This window comes from Balaenoptera borealis (assembly GCF_965194805.1).
Source record: "Balaenoptera borealis genome assembly, chromosome: 1".
Taxonomy (NCBI): Eukaryota; Metazoa; Chordata; class Mammalia; order Artiodactyla; family Balaenopteridae; genus Balaenoptera; species Balaenoptera borealis.
The window spans coordinates 4,125,967-4,145,467 of NC_138860.1; the positions used below are offsets into that span (position 1 = coordinate 4,125,967).

General features: G+C 39.4%; 1 protein-coding gene across 6 annotated transcripts in view; it reads right to left on the bottom strand.

The window, feature by feature from the left end:
* PTPRC (protein tyrosine phosphatase receptor type C) overlaps window positions 1-19,501 on the bottom strand; it is a 132,413-nt gene that overhangs the window by 18,896 nt on the left and 94,016 nt on the right. For all 6 annotated transcript variants that reach the window (XM_082394190.1, XM_082394193.1, XM_082394191.1 and 3 more), the window contains 10 exons: window positions 14,271-14,379; window positions 13,628-13,662; window positions 10,909-11,018; window positions 10,249-10,339; window positions 10,081-10,157; window positions 4,914-4,950; window positions 4,719-4,816; window positions 3,874-3,999; window positions 2,000-2,157; window positions 1,651-1,786 (listed from right to left, as the gene is read on the bottom strand). In XM_082394190.1, coding sequence (XP_082250316.1) covers window positions 1,651-1,786; window positions 2,000-2,157; window positions 3,874-3,999; window positions 4,719-4,816; window positions 4,914-4,950; window positions 10,081-10,157; window positions 10,249-10,339; window positions 10,909-11,018; window positions 13,628-13,662; window positions 14,271-14,379 — 977 coding nt within the window. The remainder of the gene's footprint in view (window positions 1-1,650; window positions 1,787-1,999; window positions 2,158-3,873; window positions 4,000-4,718; window positions 4,817-4,913; window positions 4,951-10,080; window positions 10,158-10,248; window positions 10,340-10,908; window positions 11,019-13,627; window positions 13,663-14,270; window positions 14,380-19,501) is intronic.

Genomic DNA, 19,501 nt, shown 5'->3' on the forward strand with positions numbered 1-19,501 from the left:
GAATATAGATAATTAATTGATAACTTAAAGTCCTATAAATCACATTTAAATAAATTCTACATTCCCATAATTTTGCTCATATGGAGACAAGGTATGGAAAAGAAAACTGATATCTGTAACATTTAAACAATCTGGAAGTTAGCTCTCATGGTTCTCTGGGATATAAGCAAATTCCATCTCAGATTTTTTTTCCAGAAAAAAAAAAAATAGCTTGGTAAATAGATGAGGCATCCACAAGGTAGGGCATAACTTATATCTCATTCCTAACAGTTAAAAAACATTATCTGTTACTTCCTTCTGTGACTAGTATTGAGTCAGTAAGTTAAATTACTAATATATAAAACTATAATAAGTTTCACACTATATCTGAGAAAGAAAAAAGCGGGTTGATATTCCATAGAACACATTTTTTAAAAGAGTTTCCTAGAACCTTTTAATAGAGAAAATTATTCTAAAAAGCACAATAGGCCAAATCCATATTTAACAACTCCTAACCTTTTATCATATTTGAATCCACCATTTTTAAATAAATGACATATTTCTGATAAAATTCAAGCCTCTTTAACACCACCTCTAGTCCCCTGAGTTCGGCTGTAGTATCCTTCCACTCTATTGTGTTTTTCCACAGGAAATAATTTCTTTTTTTTTTCTCGTGTATGATCTCTTTTAATACTTCTACACTAATATCTATGTATTTATAACATTGTACATTTCTGTGTCCTTTCTTAACAATGACATAAATTGAATTGCATACGTTTCATCTGGTGACTATATTCACTCATTGTTTTCATCTGAGCATCTACCTACACAGAGAGCTACAGACCTAGATTATTCCTGTCAATCGCAGCAGAGCATGGGTTTACAAAGGGTCCATATGTCCACATTCTGTTTGCTCATTCCCATATTGATATATATTTAAGGTTTTCCATTTTTTTGTTATTCTAACAGTGCTGAACACAATGAACATTCTTGAACATGTTTCTAGTTGCACACATTTGCAAATGCTTCTCTCTGTTATATACATACATGTAGAATTGCTGGGTCAAATGCAGACAATTTTGATAATAACCATCACTTACAATTACTGACTACATGCATCTTCCAGGGACTTTCTAAGTGCTTACTTGGGTTACCCTTTGTGTCTTAACTTTGTAAGGTAAATACTATCATTATCTCCATTTTACATATGACTTAACTGAGGCACAGGGACATTAAACACTGGTAAAATGGTGCACAGTATTAAGAATAACAAGCACGATTTGAAACTACTACATCTAGTTCCCAAAACCAGGCTCTTAACCACTGTACTGTCCTATTCTTGTCTCCCCAGTTTTAATTTTATGAGATGCTGCCAAACTTGGTTTTGGCATTTAAAAAATTTCCCCAATCTGATATGTGTAAGTGCTATTTCATTATTTTTTTAAATACATTTTATAGTCATCCTCCTTCCACAGTACTCTCAGCCACTAATGCAAAATGCTTCTAACTGCAATTGGTGCTTCAGTTTTCAGGAAATTAAAAGAAAACAATTTTCACCCATTGTTCGAGGTTGAGAAGAATTTGGATTTCCTTTAAGATCACTACTCCCACCACAAAAAGATTTAAGCCAAAAGGCAAAAGTGAGGATAGTGACTGCAGCCTGAAACATACCTCCACCTGAACCATCAGGCACCTCTGTCGCCTTAGCTTGACGACATAGCCATAGACATCCACCTTGCTCTCCGCCTCCAGGCCTTCTAACATGGCGTCAATTCCAATATAGGTGCCTGTGCGTCCAACACCAGCACTGACAAAACAAATGAAAAGGTTGAAGGTATGATCGATCATGGCAGGAAAATGAATGGAAAAGCCAGCAAGGGTGAAGCAGAGAAAACAATGTCATTTTCTCCTCGTAGACTGTTTCTCAAAGTAGCAATTGCCAAAGAGGAGGGTGGCCCTAACACCACAAGGAGTGAAACTTTGAACAGCCCTGGTGCTTTTGGTGGAGGTCTTTATTTACCTGCAGTGCACCACGACGGGGCCACTGAAGAAGTTGCTGAAAGCGTTCACTCTCCTGCGCAGCTTGAGGAGCAGATGAGGGTCTTCGGGGACCCCATGGTCTGGCCAGCTGGTGAACTGAATGTGGGTCACTGCTCTCCCAGTTGCTTTTTCTTTTCTCTAGCCAGGGGATAATATTTTTTTTTAGATGATTTTTTTCTCAAAGCAAACTATGGGACATAAGTAGATGGAAGGGAGGAACAGTACAAAAAACTCCTCGTGCAAGTTCTTTTTCATTCATGATTACATTTTCCTTTCCAATGAATAACTAGGAATTGAGACATCACACAGGACTGGCATGCACCAACCAGTAAGCAATTACTTACCAGGAAGGTAAGTAACATATAGTTAAGTGTAGCTGAAACCACTAGGAACTTTCATGCTGCCAAGCCAAAAACAAACAAATAAACAAAATAAAAACACACAAAACAAGGGGATTGGTGGGTGGGTGTGAAAAGATACAAAGTAAAAGCCATTCTCACAGCTGTTTGAAATACTTCTGCTTGGTAGGAAGACAAACAGGACTATTGTCATATGAAGAAAGTCTGATTAATTATTTGATTAATGCTCTATTTCTCATATTAGAAGTGTCAGCTCGACTGTAGAGAGAGAACTGAGGGAAGTCAGCTCCAGATTAGAGCTCATGTCTCTCCCAGTTTCAAGGTAAGCACTAGAAGATGCATAATTCATAATTCTCTGACCAAGTATGAAGAAGAACTACCTACATTTAGATAATAGAAGAAACAAACAAACAAACAAACAAACTCGGTTGGTTTTAATTTTCAGATAGGAAATAACTGAGTTAATGAAGAATAGTAATGTCAGACTAATCAACATAACCAGAATGGTACTGGCCTCTACATTCCTGGCTTTAGTGCATCATGTCTTTGGCCATGAACCACTGGTGGGATTGTCCCACAGCCTTCCAAGGGCATAGTTGTTAGTGATGCCACAGGGCCTTAGAAGGCCTTGGGAGAAATAGGCAACTGGTATTTTTTTTCTTTCACAAAATGTATCTGGATCATATGGAAATACAATTTAGATTACTGAGAAAACCTCCAATAAATGGAATTCAGAGAAAATTTCAACCTTATCTATAAAGACTTCCATTTTTTAACATCTTTATTAAGATATTTTCACATTTCTTTAAAGTGTAAATGTTTTCTTTATATTCACAGAGTTGTGAAATCATCACCACTGTCTAATTATAGGGCATTTTCATGACCCCCAAAAAGAAACCCATACAGATTAGCAGTCACCTCTATTCCTACTCTACCCACCTCAGTCCCAAGCAATCACTAACGAACTTTCTGTCTCTATAAATTTGACTATTCTAGACTTTTCATATGAGCAGAATCATATAATATATGAGAAGACCGCCATTTTAACTATTATTTAAGGTCACACTGACAATTTTCTTTTCTGAACTAAACATTTTATCTCACCTACAGAGTTAGAACTTTAGACTTCTTACAGTAGTCTTTGTGCCATTTGTATATATTTTCCATAATGGTAATAAACCCATTGAGACGAGGGACTATTTTATCATTCATTCAATAATTCAGTCATCCATTTAACACAATTGATGAGCTCTTTATACCTCAAGGGTCACAGCATTATAAACACTTTTGATGTGATGTGGACAAACACTATTTTCACTAGTGACTTAACTTGACCCTGTTGGCTTGTATTATTGTTCTAACCCAACTCTTCCTCCTGCACTTCATTAAAAAATAATTTTCCAGATATATTTCAATGTCTCACATTTAATATTCCATAATTACATTTTTAGACAAACAGTATGAAAATTAAAATTATGTCATAAAGCAAACTCACATTTGCAATGGTCAACTTCTGAATGATGTAATCCGGGCATCTTTTGTGCTCATTGATCTCTACAATCACATCTCCAAAAACCCGGCTGCCCTCTTCCATCGACGGCCAGTATAATGCACACTTGTTCTATATTTTAAAAAATCATTAATGATTCCAGTTTTTCATGTAAATGGATTTGTTAAACATTCATTGTAAAACAAAAGAAACAAAAATGTATTCTTTGAAAGTCTCAAGACATTTTTATAGTCTCCTGTAAACTGCGATGCTTGGAAAGTATTCCATTTCCCATTAAGTGCCCTGAAGTATTTCCTTCATACAACCCAGCGGAAGAAGGATGATCTTCCCAGGCTTAGCTGCATATTAAATGGGGACGTGCTTGGTGGTCAGCAGAAATGATGAGGTTGCGTGTGGTTCATTTCAGGCTGGGGGATGGGGAGGCTTTCACGCTTCCTAAAGTCACATTACATGAATTTTCATCTATCTGCCCAAGGTCTGTGTGTTTCAAGCGTTCACAAGTACTTGTGAAATCAGCCCACAGAAGTGTACTGAACTTAAAATAATACTGCAACAAACTAGGAATCACATAGGAGTCCAGCAATGAAGCAGAAACATTTAAATTTTATACTTATATACAAATATTTATATATGTGCATATTTAATTTTTCTACAAGCATGAAATTTTAAATCAAGTGTTATACTGATTCAAACAGAGAATGGTCTGTTTTGTCATCAAGCACATACATATGTGCCTTTTCAAAATGCAATTCAACACTGTCTTTTCCTAACATCCCGCCTCCACCCTGTGAGTCCTGGACCTTCACCCTCTGAACCTTCTGGGTCCTTACCTTGTTCCCTTCTTCACATCGAGTGACCATGACAATAACCGTGGCTTTCTGTTCCCAGATCATCCTCCAGAAATCATCAACAGTTTCATCCCTGGGACCTAGGCGGTAAACAAATAAAAACTGGTAAGAAATATCTTCTTAAAAGTGCTATAAAACAATTTTTCAAAAAGAATGTTGGACTCTCAGAGAAATTACCTTGTGCAGCAATGTATTTCCTGGGTTCTTTGAAACCCTGTTCAAAACACACACAGAGGTATATCATTTACTGAGTGCTCAGTTATCCATTTACATGCAAAAGTGTGAGATAGGCCTTAGATCTGCCATTTCTTGATTGTGTATTTCCCTGGGCAGTTTCAAATTAAAAGTGGGGTTTTATTAACTCAATGGCAGTTAACTGTGTCAAATATGTTAGTCAACATTTAAAAACAATATTCATGACCTTCATGGGTTTTTGCTATATACCCTAAACAATTTTTAAAACTAGATAGACTTTATCTTCACGTGGGAAGGTGCGGCAATTTATAAGCATAATACAGGCACTCCTATATTTTAGATCCTGCCAACCTTTATAGCACCATCTGCCACAATTCGAACCTCCTTACCAGCCATAGAGATACTTTGGGGATTTTTACTCACTTTCTTTCAATAAATCATCCTGAGGTCAGCCCCATACTTCTACCTCTTAACGAGTGCTGGGATATACCGCTGATTCCCTAGAATCCTTTTCTGCCACTCTAGATAAGAGATACAATAACTTTCATTTTATTACCTACAATGTCTGCTTTCTCCACTCCAGTTACCAAGGCAAAGAAGGAATAGAGACAGGTGAGACACTGTGCTAGTTTCTTCCAAATTATCTCCTACTCCTCAAACTTACCTCAGTGATCAGAAAAGCCTTTCAGAGAGATAACCTTTGCCCTTAGTTGAAATTCAGTCACGTGGGCCACAATAATTCATGATTAATTTTAGTAACTTCTTGAAACTTCTATCTCATGATATAGTATTATTCATACATTCATTTATTCAACAAATATTCATTGAGTGGCTACAGTCTGTCAAGTACCTATCTAAAATCTGGAGACGGGGCTTCCCTGGTGGCGCAGTGGTTGGGAGTCTGCCTGCCTGCCGATGCGGGGGACACGGGTTCGAGCCCTGGTCTGGAAGGATCCCACATGCCGCGGAGCAGCTGGGCCCATGAGCCACAATTGCTGAGCCTGCGCGTCTGGAGCCTGTGCTCCGCAACGGGAGAGGCCGCGATAATGGGAGGCCCCGCGCACCGCGATGAAGAGTGGCCCCCACTTGCCACAACTGGGGAGGGCCCTCGCACAGAGACGAAGACCCAACACAGCCATAAATAAATAAAATAAATAAAATAGTGTTTAAAATCTGGAGACATATTCTTTCCATGAGCTCCCAGGTCTGCTGGAGAAAAGTAAGTGTAACTCGATACTATAATTACCATATTTATTTGAACAGAAAATATAAGGTTTTTTTTTCCTAGAGACTATCTAAATCCTTATAAAATCTGCTCTCAATGACTTTATTTTGAAGAACAAGTTATTGTTTGGAAAAGACACTATACACAAAAAGTTGTTGAACGCTAATTGTGAAGGCCTGCAGTGGTTACCTACAGAATCAGTTAAAATAGAGGCCAAAATTATGACACAGTCCTAGTAATTATTTTTGGACTATGACCTCACATTTGAAAGTGTTAGTTGCCACTGTAAACAAGCCTTTTGAATATCATATGAACAAGAAATTGCATTGTGGATACCAAGAGCACATGTCAGGGCAAGAGGTATGTGTTGCTTGGGATAGGATTTACAGGGACAACATGAAACAAAGATATAAAAACTCTTTTTTTGGTGTTTTTTTGTTTATTTCTACTTTTTATCTTTATTTTTCTACTACTGCCTTGGGAGACTGACCTAAGAAAACATTGGTATGATTTCTGTCAGAGAATGTTTTGCCTATGCTCCCTTAAAGGAGTTTTTTTTTTTTTTAATTTATTTATGTTTTTTTGGCTGTGTTGGGTCTTCGTTTCTGTGCGAGGGCTTTCTCCAGCTGCGGTGAGTGGGGACCACTCTTCATCGCGGTGCGCGGGCCTCTCACTGTCGCGGCCTCTCCCATTGCGGAGCACAGGCTCCAGACGCGCAGGCTCAGTAGTTGTGGCTCACGGGCTTAGTTGCTCCGCGGCATGTGGGATCTTCCCAGACCAGGGCTCGAACCCGTGTCCTCTGCATTGGCAGGTGGATTCTTAACCACTGCACCACCAGGGAAGCCCCTTAAAGGAGTTTTTGATGTCACGTCTTATGTTTAAGTCTTTAAGGCACTTTGAGTTTATTTTTGTGTATGGTGAGAGGGTGTGTTCTTTTTATTTTTTAATACAGCAGGTTCTTATTAGTTATCTATTTTATACATATTAGTGTATATATGTCAGTCCCAATCTCCCTACAAAAACTCTTATGCATCAAACAAAGTTGATGGGAAGTAGGACATTGTACAGTTTACAGGGCTGTCTCCAGACAGAATGCTTGAGAAAAAACATCCTAGCTTTGCTTCAGAGTTGTTGTGAGAGTTCATTGAATCAATATATGTAAAGCACTTAAATTCATGATTGATAAATAGCAAATGTATAATAAATTGTATCGTTTTATATATATATATACATATATATATCTCATCATTGTGTCATCATAATCATTAATGTCAAGAATTTTGCTCTGGAAAATCATCAGCTATCTCACAAAAGGACACAGAAGTTGAAGTTGATTGTTTCATGAATGATCCAAGTAAAAAAGATTTTTTTCATTATTCTATAATTTTACATAAATTGTGTGTAGTGGACTGAATAATGTTCCCCAAAAAACTCATGTCCACTCAGAATCTCAGAATGTCACCTTATTTGGAAATAGGGTCTTTGTGGAAGATGAGGTCGTACTGGGTGAAGATAGGCTCTAAATCCAACGACTCATGTCTTTTATAAGAGAAAGGAGACACAGTGACACAGAGACGCACAGGGAATAAGACCACGTGATGACAGAGGCACAGAACAGGGTGATACAGCTACCAGCCAAGAAACACCAAGGATGGCCAGGAGCCACTATAAGCTGGAAGAGGCAAGGAAGGATTTTTCCCCAGACCCTTCAGAGGAAGCATGGCTCTGCTCACACCTTAATTTCAGACCTCCAGCCTCCAGAACTGTGAGATAACACATCTTTGTTGTTTTAAGTCACTCAGTTTGTGATGTTTTGTTATGTCCACTCTGGGGAATTAATACACTGTCTAAATAAGTAAATGAATAGATAGATAGAATTGGAACATTTTACTTTCTTCACTGAAAGTTTGTGAAAGCTTATATAATCATGTAGATCAAAACAAACAAACCAAACCTCAATTTCAATTGTTTTTTCTTTGAGAAAAATTTGAAATAATTACCTTATAAACCGGCATGGATGATAGTATGAGACACTTTGTCAACTGTTCGATTGTCAAAAACAATTTTCGATAGTCACTGTTTTGGCAGTCTGTGTGGAAATAAACACTCATACTTTGCTGGTGGAACCTATATGGGTACAACCCCAGTGGAGGACAATTTGGAAATGTCTTTTAAAATTACAAACGCTTATTCTCTTTGAGCCGGCAGTTCTTCTTTGAGGAATTTATCCTACAGATATGCTGAAACTCATTGAGAAATAATATGAGTCAAGATTATTCATTAAACCATTGTTTGCAATAGTAGGTTAGAAACCATATTTAACGCCTGTTACTATAGGAACTGATTAGATACATCACAATGCAGCTATGCCAAGAATTACTCTAAAAATATTAAAGAAAGATGTAGAAATGTTCTGTGTTCAGCAACCTACAGCCTGTGGGTCAAATCAGCATGGCCTGATTTTGTAAATGCAGTTTGTTTTTCGGAAGAGCTGCATTATGTATTGTTTATAGAAGTGTAGTCACTGGGCTTCAAAGCTGAGTAGCTGTGGCAGAGATGGTATGTCCTGCAAAACCCCAAATATTTGTTATCTGGCCCCTTACAGAGAAAGCTTGCCAGTCCCTGCTTTTAACAGTGATATTTTATGTATCCAAGATATATGTTTTAAGTAAATGAAGCATTATACAGAACAGTGTGAATATTACATTAACATTTTTGGATAAAGGAGGGGGTAACAAATGTTGGTGTTTTCTTGTTTGTGTATTAAAAAACTCCCGCTGGATAGATAGGAAATAACATAGAGGTTACCTTTTAAGGTAGGTGGAGGCACTGGGTAGATGGTGGATTGGGTGGGAGGAATTTTTTTTAAGTCTCTCTGTGTTTTTATACTGCTTAATTTTTTTTTTAATTCGTGTGATGCATTACTTACTGAACAATTGTTTAATAAATAACATTTTAAAACATTTTAGATAAATTAACCATGCACTATATCCTCAGACTGTTACTAATTGAAAAAGGGCAGGGACTTCCCTGGTGGCGCAGTGGTTAAGAATCCGCCTGCCAGTTCAGGGCACACGGGTTCGAGCCCTGGTCTGGGAAGATCCCACATGCTGCAGAGCAAATAAGCCCGTGCACCACAACTACTGAGCCTGTGCTCTAGAACCTGTGAGCCACAACTACTGAGCCCGTGAGCCACAACTACTGAAGCCCACGAGCCTAGAGCCCGTGCTCCGCAGCAGGAGAAGCCACTGCAATGAGAAGCCCGAGCAACACAACGAAGAGTAGCCCCCGCTCGCCGCAACTAGAGAAAGCCCGTGTGCAGCAACGAAGACCCAACACAGCCAAAAATAATAAATAAATAAATTTACTAAAAACAAAAATTAATAAATAAATAAAAAAGAAAAAGGGCAAAAGTAACAAATTAACCAGGGCCTCCCAGTCCTCATCTCTATGGTGAGGGGCAAAGACGGGGCTCTTATGAGAAATACACACATAGATAATATCCAGCGTATAACAGGTACAAGAGTATTTTAATTCTTAGTTATCATTCTGTTTGGAAAGAAAAATCCTATATTACCTAGCACCAATAACAAATAATAAATAACTATTCTTGCAAATATTAGTGATTTTGTTGTTTATATCAATGGCATTTATGAGCTTCCTTCAAATCATTTCAAATAATATTTCTAAAAATTTTCCATGAGAGGATATATGTACGTGTGTAACTGATTCACTTTGCTGTACACCTGAAACTAACACAACAGTGTAAATCAACTATACTCCAATAAAATTTTAAACAAATAAAAATTTGCCATGACAAAGAAGGAGTTGAACAGAATGCATAGATACCAGAAAAATGAAAATGGTCAGTGACAAAATGATGAAGATATAAAACCATCTGGCTGTTATGCATTTTTTACTCACATCAATATAGCTGGCATTGATATAGTTGGACCCTGCATCTCCGTTTATGTCAGAGAGTTCAACACGGTTATAATCATCTGTTCAAAGAAAAGAACTATTAAATAAGTGAAATCATGAATAATCAAGTAGCCTAAATGTATGGAAATCCAGTTCTCGATGAACACTTACAAGGAAGGATGTCAACGTAGCGGTTTTTATTCTGGTTAAAGGGTTTTCGAGCATCCTTGATAGAAAACTTGCCGAATACCCTCGGAATGCTCTGAAAGGCACAAAGATCCTTTGGGTCACAGCAGATTCAAGAAAAACCATTTCCCCTTGCCGCTTATCCTTTTGAGCAAATGGCACCTCCTGGAACGTATTTCCTTTACACCAATGAACAAGTTGCATATGGTAATTGAAATGAACATTATTAGGAATTATGCAAAAAACACTCTTTAAGAAAAATGAATGATAGGCTACTTGGAGAATAAATCCCATGAGGGAGAGCAAACTTAGCAGTTATTGCTCTGCCACTTTAAAATTCACTGAAAAACACACTTGGATGATTACCTAGAGCATAAGGACAAAATCAGCCAAACGCGTTTCGAGATACAGCTTCATAACTAGTATTCATACAATGAGGCAGCATTATCTTGAAATGTTGACTAGTTTTATGACAATGAGTCACTCTTCTGGTCTGCAAATATCTGCTAATAAATAGCTGCTTTGACTCCGTTGCACTATTACGTGGGATAAACTATCAAGGCAAATGGTTATACAAGACATTTAAGGTGAATTACGTTGATAACAGAGTAAACTTTCTCATCACGTATCGAGAAGAGCACACACCTGGAATTCAGCCAGGAAGAGCCTCCCTTCATCAGCGATCTTCCTCTTGTAAGTTTCCAACAAAACATCTGCATGGATGGGCTCCACATTCATCAGTTGCCTCTCATCATCTTTAAACGTAGTAAAGATTCACGACTAGTGTTAATGTCTCTCTTTCCCTTGTTCATGCAAATTTCGTTAAATGTATACCTTGGATTCAGTCCTTAGCGTCTTTCCTTCTCACACACATTCCACCTGGAAATTCTCACTCACACATAATAAAGATTCACCTGTAAACTTATGACGTCTAAATCTTGGGCTCCAGCCCCCTTCTGGACTTTGTATTAATCTTTCCCTCTTATTCTCACATTTTCCATCCAGTTATTCCATAGGGACCTCAAAGTCAAGATATTCAAAGTAATTTTCCCTTTATTCTAGCATCTCAAATCTTGGCAAACAGGACCACCATTCACAAAGTCATTCAAGATGGAAACTTTCAGGTGACCCACGATTTCTCCCTCTGTCCCCGTATCCAACAGGTCACCGCATACTTTCCATCCTTTCTGCCTGTGGTCACGCTCAGGACTCCTCCTCATCCACGTAAGGACATCTTCCCGACTCCTCTCCCTGACTCCAGCCTGTCCCCACCCTGATTTATCTTTTAAACTGCCACAAATTCATCCTGAAATATAAATACAAGCATGCAGCTCTGCTTGTTGAAAAAAAATCTCACACTATTGTTTGTGCCCCATAGCCTAAAGGCTAAAGTTTCAATGTCTAATGTGATATATGATGCCTTTTTATCATCTCTCTTGACCCATCTCAACCACACTGTTTCCTACACTTGCTTTACATCTTAGGCGTGAATGTTCTCCAAGTGCATCACACACTTTCTTGTCCTCATGTTTCTGCACACACTGTTCTCTCTAGATAGAATGTCCTTCCTCATTTTCTATCTACGAACAGATTCCAGACCAAATATTGCCACTGTGAGGATATCTACATTTTTTGTTGGATTTAAAGCATTTTATGACAATTACAATACTCATCTATATTGTAATTTTTTCTTTTTATTGTATCTACTTTAACTTGTGAAATACTGTAAACATATAAATAAGAGAATATGATGAATACTCTATACCCAGGACTCATCTTAATGTGATAATCTCTACAGTTGACTGTGAACAGATTGCATTAATATTTTATGCCACCAGAGAGAAACTCTTTATATGCTAGGCTTGTGAAATAACTTACTAAAGAACAAAATACATACTAATGTAAATAGCTGTAAGTGTATATGAATACTGAAACAACTCCTACTATCCCAGGTATATCTGACAGTATTTTTTCAGTATTCATGTTAATTTCCCCTATTTATTAGATGAAGAAAGAAGATGTCCATTAGGGTTGTACATTTATCTTTTTGTCCGTGGAAATTTTCTATCCAAACATAACAATCAAACTGTCCATGTACGGTTGCTTCTTTGGGTGGTTGGAGATTTCCGGCATTCATTCTGACCTAGGGCCACCTTTGGGGTTTTATGGAGTTTGGGTAAGTTCTGACCACTCCAAGGAGCAATCAGTGTCAACTTTGAGATAAATGCTCCTTGACCCCTGGCAATGGTCCGCCTCCTGTCTTAGGTGCCTGTCACTCTTGTGATCTTCATCCATCCCTCAGCCCACCTATAAAAACTAACCCTTGGGACAGTTTATCTTCCACTTTAATTTATTCATTGACACGTATTGAATCCACATGCCCACCCAGGTACTGGGGATAAAGCACTAAATGGGAAAGTAAAGCCTCTCTGCCGTCCCAGAGCCCACATTCTAGACAAGGGAGGAAGATTAACAAACAAGCGGAATATAAAATACAGTGGCAGGAAGACTCTGCAATGGAAAATAAAGCCTATTGGGGAGCTCCAAGGAACCTGCCCAAAAGCTTCTGCTTATGGATTTGGGACCTGCCCTGGCAGAGGGAAACCCTTCCGAGACAAATTAAAACCACATAGAGGAGTTCTGAAATGTTTCCTGTCTTGAGTATGAAAAAAACAAACCATTTCCTATATTATAAATATGTTTTCAACTTCTTTATCTCCTGCCCTTTAAATGGATCAAAAATCACATTTTTAAAGAGAAATGAAAGAAGTATTGTAAAAGTTTTTAAAAAGAGAGAAACAGTGGAATATGTTTTCATTTCCTAAGTCAAATTGCAATCTTTTGTCACGTCCATCAGTGTGCCTTTAGTGGGGACAGCCAGTGTCCCACCCTTGCAGGGACGTGAATACACTTGCACTCCTCATTTGTGTGGCTTTCCACCTGCTCCTTCCTCATTTGTTGGTCTAATGTTTCCCCACAGTCTTAGAAGACCCAGATTCCTGCCTTCTCCACAAGCAGTTTTCCATCTTCCATCTTTCTATAGAACCACACACAGTCCACAACGATGGTATCTATCAAATCTGTCATATTTGTCCACATGTCTCTCTTCCTCTGTTGATTCTAAACCTTTAAAAGCAGAGTCTGTGGCCTGTCACTGATGTATTTTCAGTGCTGGCACAATATTTGGCATACTCTGGGAAATGCATAGATCCTTGCTGGTTGAATAAATATATAACTTAAGTTTCATCATTGTATCCACAGAGGAAGTCCAGGTTAGATTTTTTTTAAATATTGAATTCTTATTTCAAATGAGTAGATTCAAATGGGAAGGGGATAATCACCAGTAAAAAATGTGCATACTTACCCCTTTCAACAAGTTCCTGCTGTTCATCTAAATTGCTGTGAAAATAAGAAATGTAAGTTTGCATACTCTTAAGAAACATAGAATTCAGTTGGCAATAAATTTATGTTTAATGAATGTCTTGAAGGAAGGAGGGAGTGGAGGTGGGGAAGACAAAAAGGAAAAGGGCAGGGGATGGGAGGGGATGATGGGGGGGAGAAAAAGTGGGGAGGAAGAAACCAATCACGGGTGGTCAGTCAAACTCGGATAACTGACCACATTATTTTATTTGGAACCTCTTGGTTTTCATAAAATGTAGTTGTTCCTGGACAGAGGAATGCATATCCTTCCCTAGATACTTCTCTCCTTTGTCATTTCTAGATCTCTCTGACCACTTTGTACTAAAAGAAAAGACACATTCTTTTCATTGGTTATTATTAAAAGAAATGCGTCCAATTATTAGTGAATGTAGAAAATATTAATATTTAATATAAAACAATAAGACCATGTGAAAGTCTTTCATCAAAAGGTCAGTGATATCCTGGACTTCGTGCTGTCATCTCTGAATTCACATTTTTCACTTAATTGGTTCCAAACTGGCCTCATAGATGGGTTTTCATCATTATTACTACTATTATTATTTTTTCATCTTAAAATCAACTCTTACCTGGATCTTTTCTTTTGCAGATCATAGATTTTATAGAGAACAATAAGCAGGGCTATTGATGTCACAATAATCAGAAATACCAGAAATATGATCAGTGCATTAGAATTATCTAGAAATGAAAAAGAACACATAAAGAGAGCTGATTATGTCAAATATTTTGCTGGATTCTTTGAAAAAATCACCTTACATTTTAACATTTTCATTTCTTTTGAAGTTTTCAAAAAATACAATTTTTAGAATGAGATCGAAGACAATACATTCCTGATTTTGTAAATTTTGCCTATATTGTTCAGAACCAATAAAACATTTCATATTTTAAGAGCGATAGAGCATAGAGGAGCAATTCTCTTCCTTCCTATCAAATAATGTCCTTTTATGAGATACTATCATTTAGATTTAATTCTCTTTCTTTCAGTCGCTCCATCTTGAAGGGATCGAAGAGGTAATCTAGTTACAATTCTCAGAGAGAACCTCCTATAGTTTAACTTTACATGCAGAAGTAGGTAGCCTCTTACGGGGATCCGAAAGGTCTCTGCCCCACAGAGATAAACCTGCTCATTGAGGTATACAATCAGTTAACCAAGGGACAAAATTATTTAATTCTACAGTTGGGATTAGACTTACCTTGACATGTATTTTCACTAAGGTTTAATGTGAAATCACACCCTTTCTTGGAGGAAGGGCAGAGAAAAGAGAGTGTATTGGAAATACCCTTTGCCCTGAATAAGTAGGTCATACTGTTCGTCTACAGTGAAAGTACAGTAAAGTACCACAGAGGCATTAGGGAGCCAGACTTAGCTCCACCACTTCCTAGTTGGGACATTGGCCCAAATCCTTATTATCTTTGTATCTCCATCCCTAATTCCTAAAATGAGGCTAAACAAGTTTGAGTCACTGTAAACATTTAGCATCAAGCCTGGAGCATAGTCAGTACTAATTATTCACAATTCACACGAAGTATTTTGAGTCTTTAGTGTGTGTCAAACACTGATTTAGGTACTTAAGATGTCTCAGAGAACAAAACAGACAAAGACCCCTGTCCTCATGGGACTGATGTTCTGGGATGTAAGACAGACAGTTAAGAATATACACAATAAGTAAGCGAATGGTAAAGTAAGTTGGAAGATGGTAAAGACTGGGAAGGTAAGGAGTTAGCTAAGGAGGTACTGGCGGATGCTTGTTCTAGGCACAGGTGAGAGAGCCTGGAGACAGTAACATGCTCCGTGTCCAAGGAGCAGCAAGAATCCAGAATCCGGAGAGGCTGAAGTGGAGGGAGAGAGGGATGGGCAACAGGAGATGCCATTTGAGAATATGGCCAGGAGTCGGTGGAGGGCGAGGGTCAGGTTGGAGGGCCTTGTAAATCATTTTAAGGTTACATTGGTTTTTTGTTGTTGTTTTTTGTTTTGTTTTGGTTTGGTTTTTTGCTTCACTGCGTATCTTGTAGGATCTTAGTTCCCCAACCAGGGTTCGAACCCAGGCCCGCAGCAGTGATAGCACAGAGTCTTCACCACTGGACCACCAGGGAATTCCTAGTTACACGGGTTTTGGAGCTAAATGTGTAGCACTTGCAGGATTTTGAGTAGAGGAGTAATAAACTCTGACATGTGCATTATACAGATCCTTACGACCCCTTGTTGAAAATGCCATAACCCAGGCAAAATATGACAGTGGTTCAGATGAGGTTGATGGCTCTGGAGTTAGGGGAAGTAGTCATCCAGTGCTACAGTGAACGGAGATCAGGAAGGCTGTGGGCGGAGCAGCCTTCTGAGGGGAACAGAAGCTCAGTTTTGCATTTGAGAGTCTGAAAGAACAATTAGATGCCCAAGTGGAGGCGCCAAGTAGGAAACTGGATATGCAGATCTGAGACTCTCCTACCATAAATCTCGCGAGAAAGCGGCTGGGACTGGACATTAATTTGAGAGTCTTCAACACAGAGCTGTTACTTCAAGCTATGAGATTGACTAATTCACCAGGAAATTAAAATTGGATAGAGAGGAAAGAAATCCCAAGACTGAGTCCTGAGACACTCCAGTATTCAAAGGTTGGAGGAGAAAGATGGAAACTGCAAAGGGACTCACCAGCGAAATAGGATGAAATGAGCTTTACTGTTGGGAGGCGCGGGGGGTAGAGAAATAGGGTGGCAGCCGAAGAGGAAATAGGGTCAAAAGAAATATTGTGATTGTTGCTGTTTTTTGTTGGTTTTTAACAACTGCATCTTGATGAGACCCATCCAGCACAGAGGGGAAATCAGGACGCAGGAGAGAAAGAAGAAAACTGTTACATCAGGGGTTTTGGTTGACAGGATCAAGAGATTCAAGAGTAATTGCAAGAGAGTGGTTATGGATTATGGATTCATAGTTAATCCATAATGATGGATTATGAATTGACATTGTGCACAGAGTGAGTGGAGGACCCAAGGGGCAGTCCATCGGGGTTCACTACCATGGCTATGGTTCACGAAGATAGGGAGAGCCTTAGTGCTCTTACTATTTTCAATGAGGAAACAAATTCAACCCTCTTCAATCATGTTTCTAAGGCAATACAGAAATGGTACGTTTTAGGCACGGGTAGGCTGAGAAGACTGGGTGTTTTGAAGGAACTATATGGTGAGCAGAATTCCAAGATATGGTGCCCAAGATTTCCAGGTCCTGGTTATCTCAGAAAATACTAATCTAGGTACTGTTGCAAAGCAATTGTGCAGAGAGAATTCAAGCTTCGAGTCCGTTGCGACTGGAAGATATGGAAATTGTTCTGGGTGAGCCCAAACTAATCATGAGTTCTTTAAAAGCAGAAGTCAGAGATCTGAAGCGCCAGGATCCCACACACTGCTCTGGCCTGAAGATGGAGGAAGCCAGGTGGAAAGAACGTGAGGGGCCTCTGGGAGCTGAGTGCAAGCCCTGGCCTGCAGCCCCCAAGGAAATCGGGTCATCGGTCCCACAACAGCAAGAAACAGGACTCCGTCAACCTGGAATGACCTCGGAAGCGTTTTTCTGCATATTCTCTAGATAAAAACTCATTCTGGCCAACATCTAGATTTCAGCTTTGAGCGGAAGACCTGGTCACATGGAGCCGGAATTCTGACCTACGGAATTGTGAGCTAATGAACGGGTGTGGTGTAAAGCCACTGAGCGTGCAGTAATTTGTTGGACAGCAAGAGAAAACTAATACAAAGCATTACCTCCCTGTGATTTTGCCTGGAGACAGTCCGTATAGTTTAGTGTGGCTGAAGCAACCACCTCCTCCCCTCCCTGGCTTCCTTCCTTCCTGCCCATGGCTGACACTGGCTGCCTCTTAAGCACACCTCTTTTCTCTTCCTTCTGGACCAGCTTTCCTTGCTGTTAAGTGTGTCCAGGTAACTGAGATAAGGGTAGAAGGCATATAAGCCTCTTCTGGGTCTGGTGCTTACCCCCTCTGGAGAGACCCTTCACCTCCTCTCTTCTCCAAACTGCTGGCTGGCTGGTGGGTGTCATCACAAATTCAGAAGCCACGTGTGGCAGAGGTCAGCCCCTGTGTCAGCCTGGAGTTTCCAGTGAGTGTGTGGAGCAGAATCCCACCCTCTACCTGCCCACAAACATCCCCAATTGGTGTGGAGTAAGAAATAAATGTCTGTTCTGTTACTTCACTGGGATTTAGGGGTTTATCTGTTATAGCATCTATTGTTGCCTTAATTGATTGGTTTATCTGTTATAGCATCCACCGTTGCCTTAATTGATTGGTTTATCTGTTATAGCACCCATCGTTGCCTTAATTGATTGGTTTATCTGTTATAGCATCCATCGTTGCCTTAATTGATTGGTTTATCTGTTATAGCATCCATCGTTGCCTTAATCGATTGGTACCCGTCTTCATCCCATACTGACTGAGCAAATGCTATGTGTCCTAAAACTGTGACGGTCTCTAGGGATATGACAGAAAATAGGGCATAAAAAGGTACCAGTTCTGAGGGAATTTTCCCTATCTTTGGGGGAAAACAAAGGCTAGACAGGTAAATAAAATAATTATATATTTTCCTTATATTTAAAGGAAAAAAATAGAGTGGTAAGAAAGTAAGGGGAACCTATTTTCTATATGGTCCATGGAAGACTTCCTGAGCATGAGACATTTCTCCTACAACCAGAAAGATGGACTGACTCAGCCAGGCCAACGGCTGCCCAAACAGCGTGTCTCATGCTCCAGATGTCTCTAACTGGAAATTCATAAAAACAGGAACATAGAAAATTAATTTCAGATGGAGATTGTCAGATGTCAGAGCTGAGTCTGCATCCTGGCTCTGGCATTTCTTTGACTCTTAACATGGGGCAAACTGATTAAATTATCCGAGTTTAAATTTTCTCATCTATAAAATGGGAATGATTTGATCTTCTTCAGAAAGGTGTTGTGAGGATGCCTATATATGTGTCATGTGTGTGTCTATATCTATATCTATATTTATGTCTATATGTACGTCTATCTATCGAGTGGGAAAGAGAAGGCCAGCAGCACATACTAGACATTTTGCAAAAAAATGCACCAAATGGTGTTGAGTGAGCATTGCAATCCACAGCAATTAATTAGGGTTGTTGGTTCTATAGAAACATGATGTAGCATCAGATGTGCCTCCATAAACGTATTAATAATAGAACAACCAAGGCTTCAGATACGTCTCGTGGCCTAAGACTTGCTCTTCTCACTTCTCTCTAGGAGCCCCTATAACACTGACCGAGGCGAAGATCCATGATGGCAGACAGGATGGGAGACAGGGAGCCAGAAGTTGAGAGATTTCGACAAGTTTTGGAAGGTAGGAAACAAAGGAAAGGAAGTCACAACCAGAGAAGCACGTGGTGACAAGGGACACACACCTTCCCGAGAACACCTGGGCCTCAAGCTCCCAGGCGCCATGGACGTGGAAACCAATCAAAAGACCAAAATGGCACAATCGAGTGTCTATTTACAGAAAAACCAGGGATCTCTTGAAAGACACACCGGGGAGGAGACACAAGGTTACTCTTTGGAAAAACTGAATGGAAAAGGTAAGAGTCTAGAGGTAAAATCAGGCTCCGGGTAGAGCAGGGAGGAGGCCCAGCACAGAAGTGAAGCGGGAAAAGCAAGTGTCTGCACGTGGAATGGCTGGACACTGGCCCCGTGCCCTCCCCTGAGGGACCATCCCACACCCTCCACCCTACGACAAGGACTAGTTGTGGACTCATTTCTGGAGATTATGAATGATGCCGGAGAAAATAAATCGGTAACAG